The sequence below is a fragment of the Mobula hypostoma genome, chromosome 15 (genome assembly GCF_963921235.1).
Source record: "Mobula hypostoma chromosome 15, sMobHyp1.1, whole genome shotgun sequence".
In the NCBI taxonomy this organism is placed as follows: domain Eukaryota; kingdom Metazoa; phylum Chordata; class Chondrichthyes; order Myliobatiformes; family Myliobatidae; genus Mobula; species Mobula hypostoma.
In genome coordinates, this window is record NC_086111.1 from 55,598,940 (window position 1) to 55,612,057 (window position 13,118).

Here is a 13,118-nt window from a genome sequence, read left to right on the forward strand (position 1 = left end):
CTTTAAACCCTGGTATCATCGTGTTTTTTTTCTCTATACCTCTCGAGATTATACATCTTTTGAAGATCGATATCCAAAACAATATACAGCATTGCTGAAGGCCTTGAACCAATGCACTCTGCAAATGAACCATTTTCTTATTTCAACCCTTGGAAATAAAGACCAAACTGCACTAACCTTTCTGATTACTTTTGGCACCTTTTCACTTGCTATGTTCCTCCAAAACTTCTAGTTTCTTTATTTTAAAAAAAATTGTATTCTCAAAACTAACATTTTCTCCCACTGAAGTTTTATTTACCCTGTTTTGTCATTTAGATTAGGCCATTTTGTAATGTATATTCCTACTGCCCTGAGGACTTGTGCTTTTTTCCCAGATCTACCCTCTGCATGCTCCCTTTCTTTGACCCTCCTATTGCTGGCTATGTCTTTGAATGTTGAGGCTTTCAAATTCAGAAACACCTGCCCATTTAACTCAGTAGTTCATTCCAACTTTTTTTTGGTCCTCTTCAAATGTAGGTCCAGTTCAGTGGCCATAATAAAACAAGTATGGGCTGAGCCCATGAACTTTAATAAATATTAAATGTAAACCATACTCTGATGCCCCTTTGTAAAATGGAGGTAAATACATGTTCAAATCTATAAGAAATAGTGAAAGTTGCAAAGCAGTTAATGAAATGCAGGATCTTAGTTGATATTACTTAATGTGATGAGGCTGGTGATTGAAATTGCTGAGGATGTTGAGGGTAAAGGGCAATGCTCCCTCTAATTTTTAGTAGTCAGGGTGCGCAAAAATCTTATGTTGTGCAAATTCTTTCCCTATGACAAAAGTATGCGCGCACTGAATGCACACATGGCACAGTTTATGTAGACTTACAAAGTATTTGACGTAAAACTGCACAGAATAACAACAAAATAACATACATATTTAAGTCACTCAGTTATTTTTTTTCTCTCTCCTGTCTTTGGCATTTACCCATAATTTGTAAACTCTATCTAGACTAATAGAACTTCCATCCAATTGATAGCTTTTGATTCTCATTAACATATCTAAATGACATTCACCTAAGCGATTTCTCAGCTTGTATTTGAGTTGATTCATTAGGCCAAAACTTCACTCACAGTCTGCACTAGATGCAGGAAAGGTTCCCCCAATGTCCATCAACTGTGCAAGGTTGCAAAACTGTTCATTTTGAAGTACAAATGCCACCATTTGAGCAAAGTTTGAAATCAGTTTGGATTTAATTTTTTCTTGCATGGAAAATTTGAAATCATTAAACTGTCTAACTATTACAGTATTTTCAGCTGGAAAATCATATTTTAGACATAAGGTATTAATTTGTTCATCGCCAAATGTGAAGTCACAATCTGCAATTATCCTGTTTAAGTCTTGCTGCAACACCATTAACTCTGCCCAACATTACTGACGCTCCATCAGATGTAAACATCACCATTTTATGGGAGGTCAAGTTTCTTCTCTTCATAAAACTGCTTGGTCACTGAAACAATAGAAGAAGCATCACACGCTTGTAGCTGAACTATTCCGCCAAAAAAGTTCTATAAACAGTACAATCTTTAGATCTAAATTTGAATTACAGAATGAAACATTTGTTGACAGATATGTCTGTGGTTTCATCAACTGCTAACGTATGAAAATCTGCTGATGCTATTTCTTCAAACATGTCTTTCTGAGCAATGTAGTTGATAGTCTCCAGAAATTCGAACGCATAATTTTTGCTTCGCCAACTGTCTGGGAGTTGAACATACTTTTCCATATGTTCATTAATGTGTTGAACTGAATGTAAAGAGTTATTCATTTTAACAGCTGACAACACACTGTCGACAAGAACTTTGATCTCTGCGTTTGATTGTTTTTGCTCTTGCTCATCTGCACTGAACCGTAACATGTGTAGCACTCCTGTAACGGGTAGTGATGGGTTCTGTTGCTTGAGCTTTTGTACACTGACCACATGCGATTTATTTACCAAATGATGCTTCAAAAAGTCAAGTTTCCAAATATCATCCCACTTCTTCCCACTAGCAAATTCTCCAGCAACTTGCGCATCACGACAATACAAACAGATAACTCCAGTTTCCGAATCGTACATAAATATTTCTCGTAGCTGAATGTTCATGACCTCATGAGCTTTCGGTGTAGCAGTTTCCACTATTTTGTTAAGCCATTCAACTTTAAACAAATTTGCAGTGCTTTTGTGCTTCACACCCTTTGCTTCTTTTAAATTCGACATAGTGAATCAATATTTTTTTCAATAAAAACTTGGTAAGCTATCTACAGGATTTGAATCAGATCTTTGTAAACTTTACGATATGAACACTGTCCACCAAAGATGGCTGCCGCCGTGATGCAGCTGTACAAACAGGAACAGGAAAGGTGGGGTAACGTAAATTAGTGACGTGCATTGTGGTATTTGAAAAACCGTCTAACTAGTTCACAGAAACATTTAGCTAAAAGATTATTTTCTATAAGTATAATTATTCATTACTACATTATTTTAGGTAACTAACCTTTTGTGCGCACATTAATTTCCTTTGTGCGCTGGTTGAAAAATGTGTGTGCGCGCACACGTGCACAGCTTAGAGGGAACATAGGTTAAGGGATACCAAATGTACTTAAATTCCATGCAAATAAGGCATGAGTAGGTGTTTCAGTATTTGTATTAGCAAATCGGATTGATAAATCCGCAATTATTTTATTACTGGAAATTGTTCAGCCATGGGCAATGGATGGGAACTGAAACTTACAACAAATACTGTCTGTTGATGAGTTTGTTCCCTTTTTTTTAAAAAAAGGTGCTTAGTCATAGTGACTTCCAACGGTTTTACTTGTGTAAAATAGATAATGAAGCATTCAGCAGGTCAGACAGCATCTGGGCAAAGTGAAAAGGTTAGGTATTCAAGTCAAGGATCCTTGGTCTCAACTGGGAAAGAGATATTTGACTGTTCAACTCGTTCCCAGTTCTGATGAAGGGTCTCTGACCTGAAAAAATAACTGCTTCTCTTTCCATATAAGTTTTTTTTTGCTTTTACTTTAGACCCAGAATCTGATATTTTTTTTAAATGTTCATATACTTTCCACTTTGCAACACATTTTCTTGCTTTAAAAGGATCCCTTTAAGTACTAGGGAACATTTATAATTACAAATTATTTTTGACAGGTATTTGCATTGGAAACTTTTAAATTTAAGGAATTAGAGATATCTAAGCACCACCATTGATTCTGATGAATTAAATTGATAATTTCCACATTAAATAACACTACTGTGGCATAGTAAGTATAATGCACAAGTTCTTTTTTAAAATTGTGTATCAAAGTTAGTAATGAAACAAATTTGAAAACTTCATTCTGAGTCGTATTTTTTACATTTTAATGAAAAGTACTAGTTTTCTCAAAATACACAGGCACGTGTGCAGTAATAATTAGGATCAGACTCTTGTTTCAGAGCAATTTATCAATTTAGAATTTTGGTTGTATGTTAATTTGGTTTCATGTTCGCTTTCCTGAATCTAATGTTTTTTGTCAAACATTCAAACTCAATTTTAAATATTGTATTTGACTACGTTACTGGACATCCAGCTAATAATGTGAAAAAGTTGCTCCAGTTTGTAAACAAATAAAGGATGGTGTCAACTGCTAATTAAATTTTACTGTGCGAAGTGATCTTTACCTCAAGTCAGCCTCTGACTCTGTTTCAGTTTCCTGGTTAAATTCATTAATTTTGGATTAAAGCTTTTAGGAGAATGTTGAGATTGCATTAATTTTGAACTCTGAATTACTTTATTTGGCTTTTATTGGCTTTCATAAAATGACCTCAATTTTAAAACAAGATTTTAAACTGGGCATGAGAAATCTAGGAATTTCATAGATGTTCTATTTTTCTCTGCTTATAGTTACCGTGTATACTGCTTACTGGGAGATGGAGAATCGTCTGAAGGTTCAGTCTGGGAGGCCATGGCATTTGCTTCTTACTACAAACTTGACAATTTAATGGCTATTTTGGATGTGAACCGCTTGGGTCAAAGTGAACCTACTCCATTGCAGCACAAAGTTGAAATCTATCGCAAACGTTGTGAATCTTTTGGGTAAATTTGCAATTTTGAACTTCAGATGTGGAATTTCAAATGTTGGTTACCGGGAAAGAGGAAAGACACAACAACCTATTCCCTTTTTAAATACTGGTAATTGATTAAACAATAGTTTTTGACAAAAAGCACAGGGGTACTGTCAATGTTTATACCTCAACTAATATTTCAGGAAGTTGAATGATTAGTTACTAATTATGGATGTTGCTGTGTGCATTCTGAATTGCTGTGCTCCAAACATCATAACAGTAATCTCATCAAAATTACTTCTCTGGCTCTAAATCACACAGGAGCAACTCAAAATTCTGAAAAATGCTATCTAAATGTTGTTATTTCTTCACAGCATAATCAATTACATTTTTATGCTTACTTACCAAGTGTCGATCTATATCATTTAGACCCAAAAAAGTGGTTAAGGTTAAGAACTTTCCAGACATAAAGGTTGGCCATGTGATTGATAGTGAGGAAGAAATTTCTAATCAACAAGAAGTTATCACCGTATTGGTTCAATATGCAGAAAAATAACATGATAGGATTCAGTTTGGTGTGTAGGGTAATACATTATTGGGATGCTAAAAAGATGAGGGAATACATGATATTCAGTAGAATATTGAAAGGAGTAGAGGGACAGGAATATTTTTTAAATGCTGGTCTACATATACCTGATGCATGTTTTTCAAAGTTACCATGTCCTTTGGTGAGACATGGAATACAGGTCATTCTAGAACTGCTAAACCCTGATCATAATTAGAGTATAGTCCATGTTCCTGAGCAACCCACAATTTTTTTTAGGAACTCAGGTTACATAAGGTGACTGGAGGGAAATAATAGAGACAATGTTTTGGGCAGAGACCCTTCAAATTCTGAGCTCCTTACAGAAAGCGGCAGGATATTAACCCGGATCAATGGCACTGTAAGTGCTGATGAGGAGCCTCTGCCTAAAACATTGACTGTTTATTCTTCTCTATAGATGCTGCCTGGCCTGCTAAGTTCCTCCATTATTTTGTTTATGTCACTCTGGATTTCCAGCATCTGCAGAATTTCTGCGTATTTGAGCACCACGTTTCCATGAAAAGATATAAAGGTATTGCCAAAGGATGCTTGAGAATTATGAAGAGGAACACCTAATTACTTAAGATTGGTTTCTTTGAAACAGAGGAGGCTGAATGAACATTTAATAATTATTAATTTAAATGCAAATTGTATTAGCTTGAGAAACTGTATCGAATAAATCAGATAGGTTTCCCTTGCAAAAAGACCAGCAACTGGGAGCTTAAGTTTAAGATAATCGATAATTGATGGATAATTTAGATCATCGCTTGAATAATGAGAGTAGGGATGTTGACAGAGCAATGGAGGCAGAGACTGTTGTCACATTTTAAAAAGTACTTACTGTAGCTGAGTTCTTGAAGGGCAATAACCTACAATACTGTGTATGAGGTGATTGGTATTCATCTTAATATCATTACTTTAAAGATTGGACTTTTGTCATGTGCATCAAATCATACAATGAAATGTGTTGCTTTGCATCAACGACCAACACTGTCCAAGAATGTGCCATACTTCGGCGCCCACAGAACACGGCCACAACTTACTAATCTTAAACTGTACGTCTTTGGAATATGGGTGGAAAGAAACTCACACACCCTGGGGAGAACATACAGACTCCTTAAAGACAGTAGCAGGAACTGGCCCAGTCACTGGCACTGTTAAGTATTGCACTAATCACTATCAAGAGAAAATCTGCAGGTGCTGAAAATCCAACCAACACACAAAATACTGGTCCTGCTAAACATTGACTAGTCTTTTCCATAGATGCTGCCTGGCCTGCTGAGTTCCTCCACATATTTGTGCCTTTTCATATTTGTTTTTTTTTTAATAGCTTATAGACCACAAGACATAGGAGCAGATTTAGGCCATCGAGTCTATGCCACCATTCCATCATGGCTGTTTTATTCTCCTCTCAACCCTAACCTCTTGCCTTCTTCCTGTAATCTTTGACATTGTTACGAATTAAGAAGCTATTAACTTCCACTTTAAATATACCCAAATTGCTTGGCCTCCACGGCTGTCTGTGGCAGTGAATTCCAGAGATTCACCACCCTCTGACTAAAAGAAATACTTCATCGCTGTTCTAAAGGGTCATCATTATAGTCTGAGGCTATGGCATCTGGTTCTAGATTCCCCCACTACACAAAGCATCCTCCCCACGTCCACTCTATCTAGGCCTTTCAGTTTTCGATAGGTTTCAAAGGTACATTTAATGTCAGAGAAATGTATACAATATACATCCTGAAATGCTTTTCATTAGGATTACCTTCCAATTCTTCTAAACTACAATGTACAGGCCAAGAGCTATCAAATGCTCATACCCGGAATCATTCTTGTAAACTTCCAGTGGATCCTCTCCAATACCAGCAAATCCTTTATCAGATAAAGGGTCCAAAGCTGCTTACAATACTCCAAAACCTTGTATTGTATTTCTGTCCTGAATAAAACAAATTTCCTGACATGTATCAATGATAATAAATCTGATTCTGAATTAATCTGTAACAAGTAGTCAGTTAAATATTAGACCAGAACTTACTAACCATTACTAGTTATTGGAATGGAACTACTGGCCTTTAATTAATTAACAGCAGTAAATCCCGTATATTTTAACACTGCGTCCTGTTTGTTCTAATAGGAATTACAAGACAAAGACTTGGGAGGCATTTGCAAAGAAAAGCTACTTTAAGTTGCTTATATTAATACTTTTAATAACTGGTATATTATGTGATAATTTCAGAATTTTTCATTTTAACAAAATTTTAAACATTAATTAAGTTTCCATATGTGAAATACCTCTGAATGCCAGACTTTTTAAAAACTTAAAATTTAGTAACAACTCTTAAAGCCAACAAAGTTGGATGTGGTGATTTTGAATGCCCTGTCACTGCTCAGACTTGCTACAGTCCTAAGAAGCATTAAATCATCTGCAAAATGCTCAGGAAAGTGAGGGCATGAGCATGCCAGGAGCATTTATTCTGGTGTCTCTGGCACCAAGTCAGTGAGTTTCAGCCCATTGTTTTAATTGACCAGATAATTTTCTTGCATACTAATTTGTACATTTACTATGACTAGCTCTTTTGAAACCAACTAAGTTACTATATCCTCTTGTCAACAGCTTGAATAGGTATTTGTGTCGGTCAGTATGATTTAATCATAAATTATAAACTTTTCTATTCAGGTGGCATGCTGAAGTGGTGGATGGACACAGTATAGATGAACTCTGCAAAGCTTTTTGGCAGGCTGGCATGGTCAACGATAAACCAACTGTTATTATTGCTAAGACTCTTAAAGGAAAAGGCATCGAAGGTACCTTGACTAATTTTTAATGGAAATTCTATTTTTGTTTTGATGAGTGCAGAGGTCTATATTTGAATACATTAACATCAAAACTGTTATGCAAAGAGAGCAGGCCAGTAACTGCGTAGGAGCACTAACAGTAACAGACGCTGAATCAAATTCCCATTATGGCTCATTGTTCATGCCGTTTACTTTTTTTTATCTCTAATTCCACGGGGATGGCGAAATTGATAAATGCTAAAGTGTAATCCAGTAATCTCTTTCCATCTACATATTTTTTCATCTATTTTATCCCATCATAATTGTGGAGATGTTTACGTGTTGGAAGTCCAATGCACTGGGTCATAAATATAAATCACTTGTAATTCTAACTGATTTAACCTTGAGTAATTATGTAAATAGCATAATTACTTTCAGGGGGAAGCTAGATGCTACTTTATGGGATGTGCTGTTAACTAGATTCATAAATACCATTGGGTGAAAGAGTGGGAGATGGATATGCAGAGCATAAACATTAGCAAAGGCAAATTGAGCCTAATGACTGTGCTGCAAATTTTATGTGAACTTGTATGCCAAGAGCAATACAAACAAAATGCTGGAGGTACTCAGCAGGTCAGGCAGCATCTATGGAAATGAATCAACAGTTAACATTTTAACATAGAAACATAGAAAACCTACAGCACAATACTGGCCCTTCAGCCCACAATGCTGTGCCAAACATGTACTAACTTTAAAAATTACCTCGGGTTACCCATAGCTCTCTATTTTTTTGAAGCTCCATGTACCTATCCAGGAGTCTCTTAAAAGACCCTATTGCATCCACCCCACCACCATCACTGGCAGCCCATTCCACGCACTCACCACTCTCTGTTTTTTTGAAAAAAAAAACTTACCCCTGACATCTCCTCTGTACCTACTTCCAAGCACCTTAAATCTGTGCCCTCTCATGTTAGCCACTTCAACCCTGGGAAAAAGCCTCTGACTATTGACATGATCAATGCGTCTCATCATCTTACACACCTCTATCAGGTCACCTCCCATCCTCCTTCGCTCCAAGGAGAAAAGGCCGTGTTCACTCATAAGGCATGCTCCCCAATCCAGGCAACATCCTTGAAAATCTCCTCTTCACCCTTTCTGTAGTTTCCATATCTTTCCTATAGTGAGGTGACCAAAACTGAGCACAGTACTCCAAATGGGGTCTGACGAGGGTCCTATATAGCTGTAATATTACCTCTCGGATCTTGAACTCAATCCCACGGTTGATAAAGGCCAATATACTCACTGTATGCCGCCTTAACCACACATTCAATCTGCGCAGCAGCTTTGGATGTCCTATGGACTTGGACCCCAGGATCCCTCTGATCTCCACACTCCCAGGAGTCTTGCCATTAATACTATATTCTGCCATCGTATTTGACCTACCAAAATGAACCACCTAACACTTATTCGGCTTGAACTCCATCTGCCATTCTCAGCCCAGTTTTGCATCCTATCGATGTTCTGCTGTAACCTCGGCCCTCCACACTGTCCACAACACCCTCAACCTTTGTGTAATCAGCAAATTTACTAATCCATCTCTCCACTTCCTCACCCAGATCATTTATAAAAATCACGAAGAGAAGGGGTCCCAGAGCAGATCCCTGAGGCACACCACTGGTCACCAACGTCCATGCAGAATATGACCTGCCTACAACTATTCTTTGCCTTCTGTGAGCAAGACAATTCTGGATCCACAAAGCAAAGTCCCCTTGGATCCCATGCCTCCTTACTTTCTCAATAAGCCTTGCATTGGGTACCTTATCAAATGCCTTGCTGAAATCCATATACACTACATCTACTGCTCTACCTTCATCAATGTATTTAGTTGCATACTCCAAAAATTCATTCAGGCTCATAAGGCATGACCTGCCTTTGACAAAGCCATGCTGACTATTCCTGATCATATTGTGCCTCTCCAGATGTTCGTAAATCCTGCCTCTCAGGATCTTCTCCATCAACTTACCAACCACAGAAAAAAGGCTCACTAATCTATAATTTCCTGAGCTATCTGTACTCCCCTTCTTGAATAAGGGAACAACATCTGCAGCCCTCCCATCCTCCAGAACCTCTCCCATCCCCATTAATGATGCAAGGATCATCGCCAGAGGCTCAACTATCTCCTCCCTCTCCTCCCTCACCTCCCACAGTAGCCTGGTGTATATCCCATCCGGTTCCACACACACACCTTTCCACTGTCACATTTGATTGGTCATATCCTCTAACGTCTTATCCTCTTGCTCTTCACATAATTTTCGAATGCCTTGGGGTTTTCTTTAATCTTGCTCACCAAGGCCTTCTCATGACCCCTTCTGGCTGTCATAATTTCATTTTTAAGCTCTTTCCTGCTAGCCTTACAATCTTCTAGATCTCTAACATTGTATAGTTTTTTGAACCTTTCGTAAGCTTTTCTTCTTGACTAGATTTTCAACTACCTTTGCACACCATGGTTCCTATACCCTACCATCCTTTCCCTGTCTCATTAGAATGTACCTATGCAGAACGCCACACAAATATGCCCTGAACATTTGCCACATTTCTGCTGTACATTTCCCTGAGAACGTCTGCTCCCAATTTATGCTTCCAAGTTCCTGCCTGATCACTTCATATTTCCCCTTGCTCCAATTAAATACTTCCCTAACTTGTCTATTCCCGTCCCTCTCCAATGTTGTGGTAAAGGAGATAGAATTGTGATCACTAGCTCCAAAATGCTCTCCCACTGAGAGACCTGACTCCTGAGCAGGTTCATTTCCCAATACCAGATCAAGTATAGCCTCTCCTCTTATAGGTTTACCTACATACTGTGCCAGGGAACTTTCCCGAACACACTTAACAAACTCCAGCCCATCGAAACCCCTTGCTCAAGGGAGATGCCAATCAATATTTGGAAAATTAAAATCTCCCACCACGACAACCCTGTTATTACTGCACCATTCCAGAATCTGCCTCCTTATCTGCTCCTCGATGTCCCTGTTACTATTGGGTGGTCTATATATTAAAAAAAAACACACCCAGTAGAGTTATTGAACCCATCCTGTTTCTAGCTTCCACCCACAGAAACTCAGTAGGCAATGCCTCCATGACTTTTCTGCAGCGATGACACTCTGATCAGCAGTGCCATGCCCTCACCTCTTTTGCATTCCTCCCTGTCCTTTTTGAAACATTTAAAGCCTGGCACTCTAAGTAGCTATTCCTGCTCCTGAGCTATCCAAGTCTCTGTAATGCCCACAACATCACCGCTCCAAAGTACTGATCCACGCTCTAAGCTCATCCACTTTGTTCAAGATCCTCCTTGCATTAAAATAAACACATCTCAAACCATCAGTCTGAGCGCATCTCTTCCCTTCTCTCTTATCTAGGGGGAGGGGAGAGAACAGATTACCAGAAGGAGAAATCAGTGTTCTTGCCATCACCTTGGAGGCTACCTAGACAGAATATGAAGTGTTGCTCCTCCAGTCTGAGAGTGGCCTCGTGGCAGACGAGGCCATCGACCAATATATTAGAATGGGGATAGGAATTAGCATAGTTGGCCACTGGGAAATTCCAGTCTAGGAGCAATGCCTATCTCAGAGCCACTGATTGTTGGATGTTTTCTTGGAAACAGTCAAATGCTTCTAAAATGTAAAAGTTAAGGAACAGCTATGAACAAGATGGCTTGCTGAGCAATATTTGGTTGCAAGTTTATTAGATCATGTGTCATTTCTAAATTATGGTGCCGAAGCAATTGTGATACCCTGGAAGACTAGGGTGCATATTTTGTCTTGCGTCTGGAGAATTTTCATGGCTAGAATATACCATAGCTCTTGTGTAGCCTGACTGGCCTTGAATTCTTTTAATCTTTTTTTATTTTCTGGAAATCCATATGAAGGATAATTCCCATGGAGAAAACTAATGTAATTCTATTGGTAATAGGCACGGAGTATTCTCGAAAGCACAATGGGGTTGGGGGGGGGAGAATAAGCAGAACAGGACTAATGTGAACTCTTCAAGAATTTTTCTTTGTACAGGTCCACAATTCCTTATCTGAAATTCTTGGGGCCAGTTGCATTTCGGAATTCAGAATTTTTCGGATTTCAGGACCCCCCCCCCCCCGCCCCCGATACCAAAAAAAATGTATACTCAAGTCCCTTATTTAACCTGTCTCAGTGCGATGGACTTTAGGACCCGGCGGTGCACCAGACCTACACACATCCTCCCATATACTTTAAATCATCTCTAGATCACTTAATACCTAATACAATGTAAATGCTATGTAATTAGTTGTTATACTGTATTGTTTAGGGAATAGTGACAAGAAAAAAATTTATTTCCAACAAAAACATTCAATAAAACATAAAAATATACAGCTTCAAACGAACCGAATCAAACACATGGTAAATGACTTATTGAAATAAATGTGGAACGTCACTGTCACTATAAAACTTCAGAAGCTTGTCTTTCTATTTATTTAAATCCTATACAGTGGTAGCTCTGACACTATTTTCTTCAGTAAGACGCTGCACAGACACACCACGATCAAGCTTCTGTAATAACTCCACTTTCTGCTTTATTGATAATGATAGATACTTCTCTTTTTCTCATTGTTACCCATAGGGGTATCTGTAGCTCTTTTTGACATTTTCACGGTGAAATTAAACACAAAGTCAACAGTGAACACAAAATATCAGTGAACAGCAAATGCACGTGTAACCAGTACGAGCGCTGAGCCACAACTGACGTCTGGCGGCCTCTGCTAGTGCTGCCACGTCACACCTGAGTGACGTCAGCTGTTGGTGAAAAAAACTTCGGTTTTTGGAGCTTTTTGGATTTCAGAATTTCGGATAAAGGAATGTGCACCTGTACTAAGCTGTTTAACTAAATTCAATAATTAATTTGCAAACAATCCTGTGTGCCAATTTTGTTTGAGTCCTAAATTATTCTGAAATGTCTGAAAATTGAATGACTGTCAAGATGAGGACATTGCAATACAATCAATTTTAAAGCAATTCTATTTTAAAGCTGGAACCTGCCTTCACTTAATTCTACTGAATGTGATGTGCACAAAATCAGCAAATTTTCTTACTAATACTGTTGCTTTATTCCTTAATGTTAGGTGTTCCTGAATGGAAAATGCATCTTAATGTATGCAGTCTAATATTGATTGCTGTGTGTATTCTGTGTGTTCTAAAAGCTTGGAGGATGAAGTAAGAAATTCTCCATGCTGGATCATAGCAGTTTGAGCAAATTTGCTAATCAGTGGGTTTTGAATTCCTGAGACTATTGGACTTTGTGGACATATGTTTGTGTTGCCTTCTAAGTTTGAAATATTTTCAGGTGTTGAGGATCACGAAAATTGGCATGGTAAACCCATTCCAAAAGATAAAGTGGAAGGAATCATTAACTCCATCAGATCTGGAATCACGAACAGCAAGAAGCTTACCCCAGGGCAGCCAGTGAATGATGCACCAACTGTATCTATTGAAAATATTAAACTGAGCTCACCACCAAAGTACAAACATCAGGAGAAGGTAACCAATCCCACTAATATCCCTGGTCCTGGTCATGAACTCTAATTAGTGTGTTCTCAGAATTAAAATGCAAATATGGATTTACACTGGGGTTTGGGGGAGTGGATGAATGACATCTTGAGCATCAGA

At 38.2% G+C, this 13,118-nt stretch overlaps 1 protein-coding gene across 1 annotated transcript in view; it reads left to right on the forward strand.

Annotated features, from left to right (window-relative positions):
* LOC134356875 (transketolase-like) overlaps nt 1–13,118 on the forward strand; it is a 45,231-nt gene that overhangs the window by 11,960 nt on the left and 20,153 nt on the right. Inside the window, exons 5-7 of the mRNA XM_063068098.1 lie at nt 3,907–4,098; nt 7,328–7,455; nt 12,796–12,989. Coding sequence (XP_062924168.1) covers nt 3,907–4,098; nt 7,328–7,455; nt 12,796–12,989 — 514 coding nt within the window. The remainder of the gene's footprint in view (nt 1–3,906; nt 4,099–7,327; nt 7,456–12,795; nt 12,990–13,118) is intronic.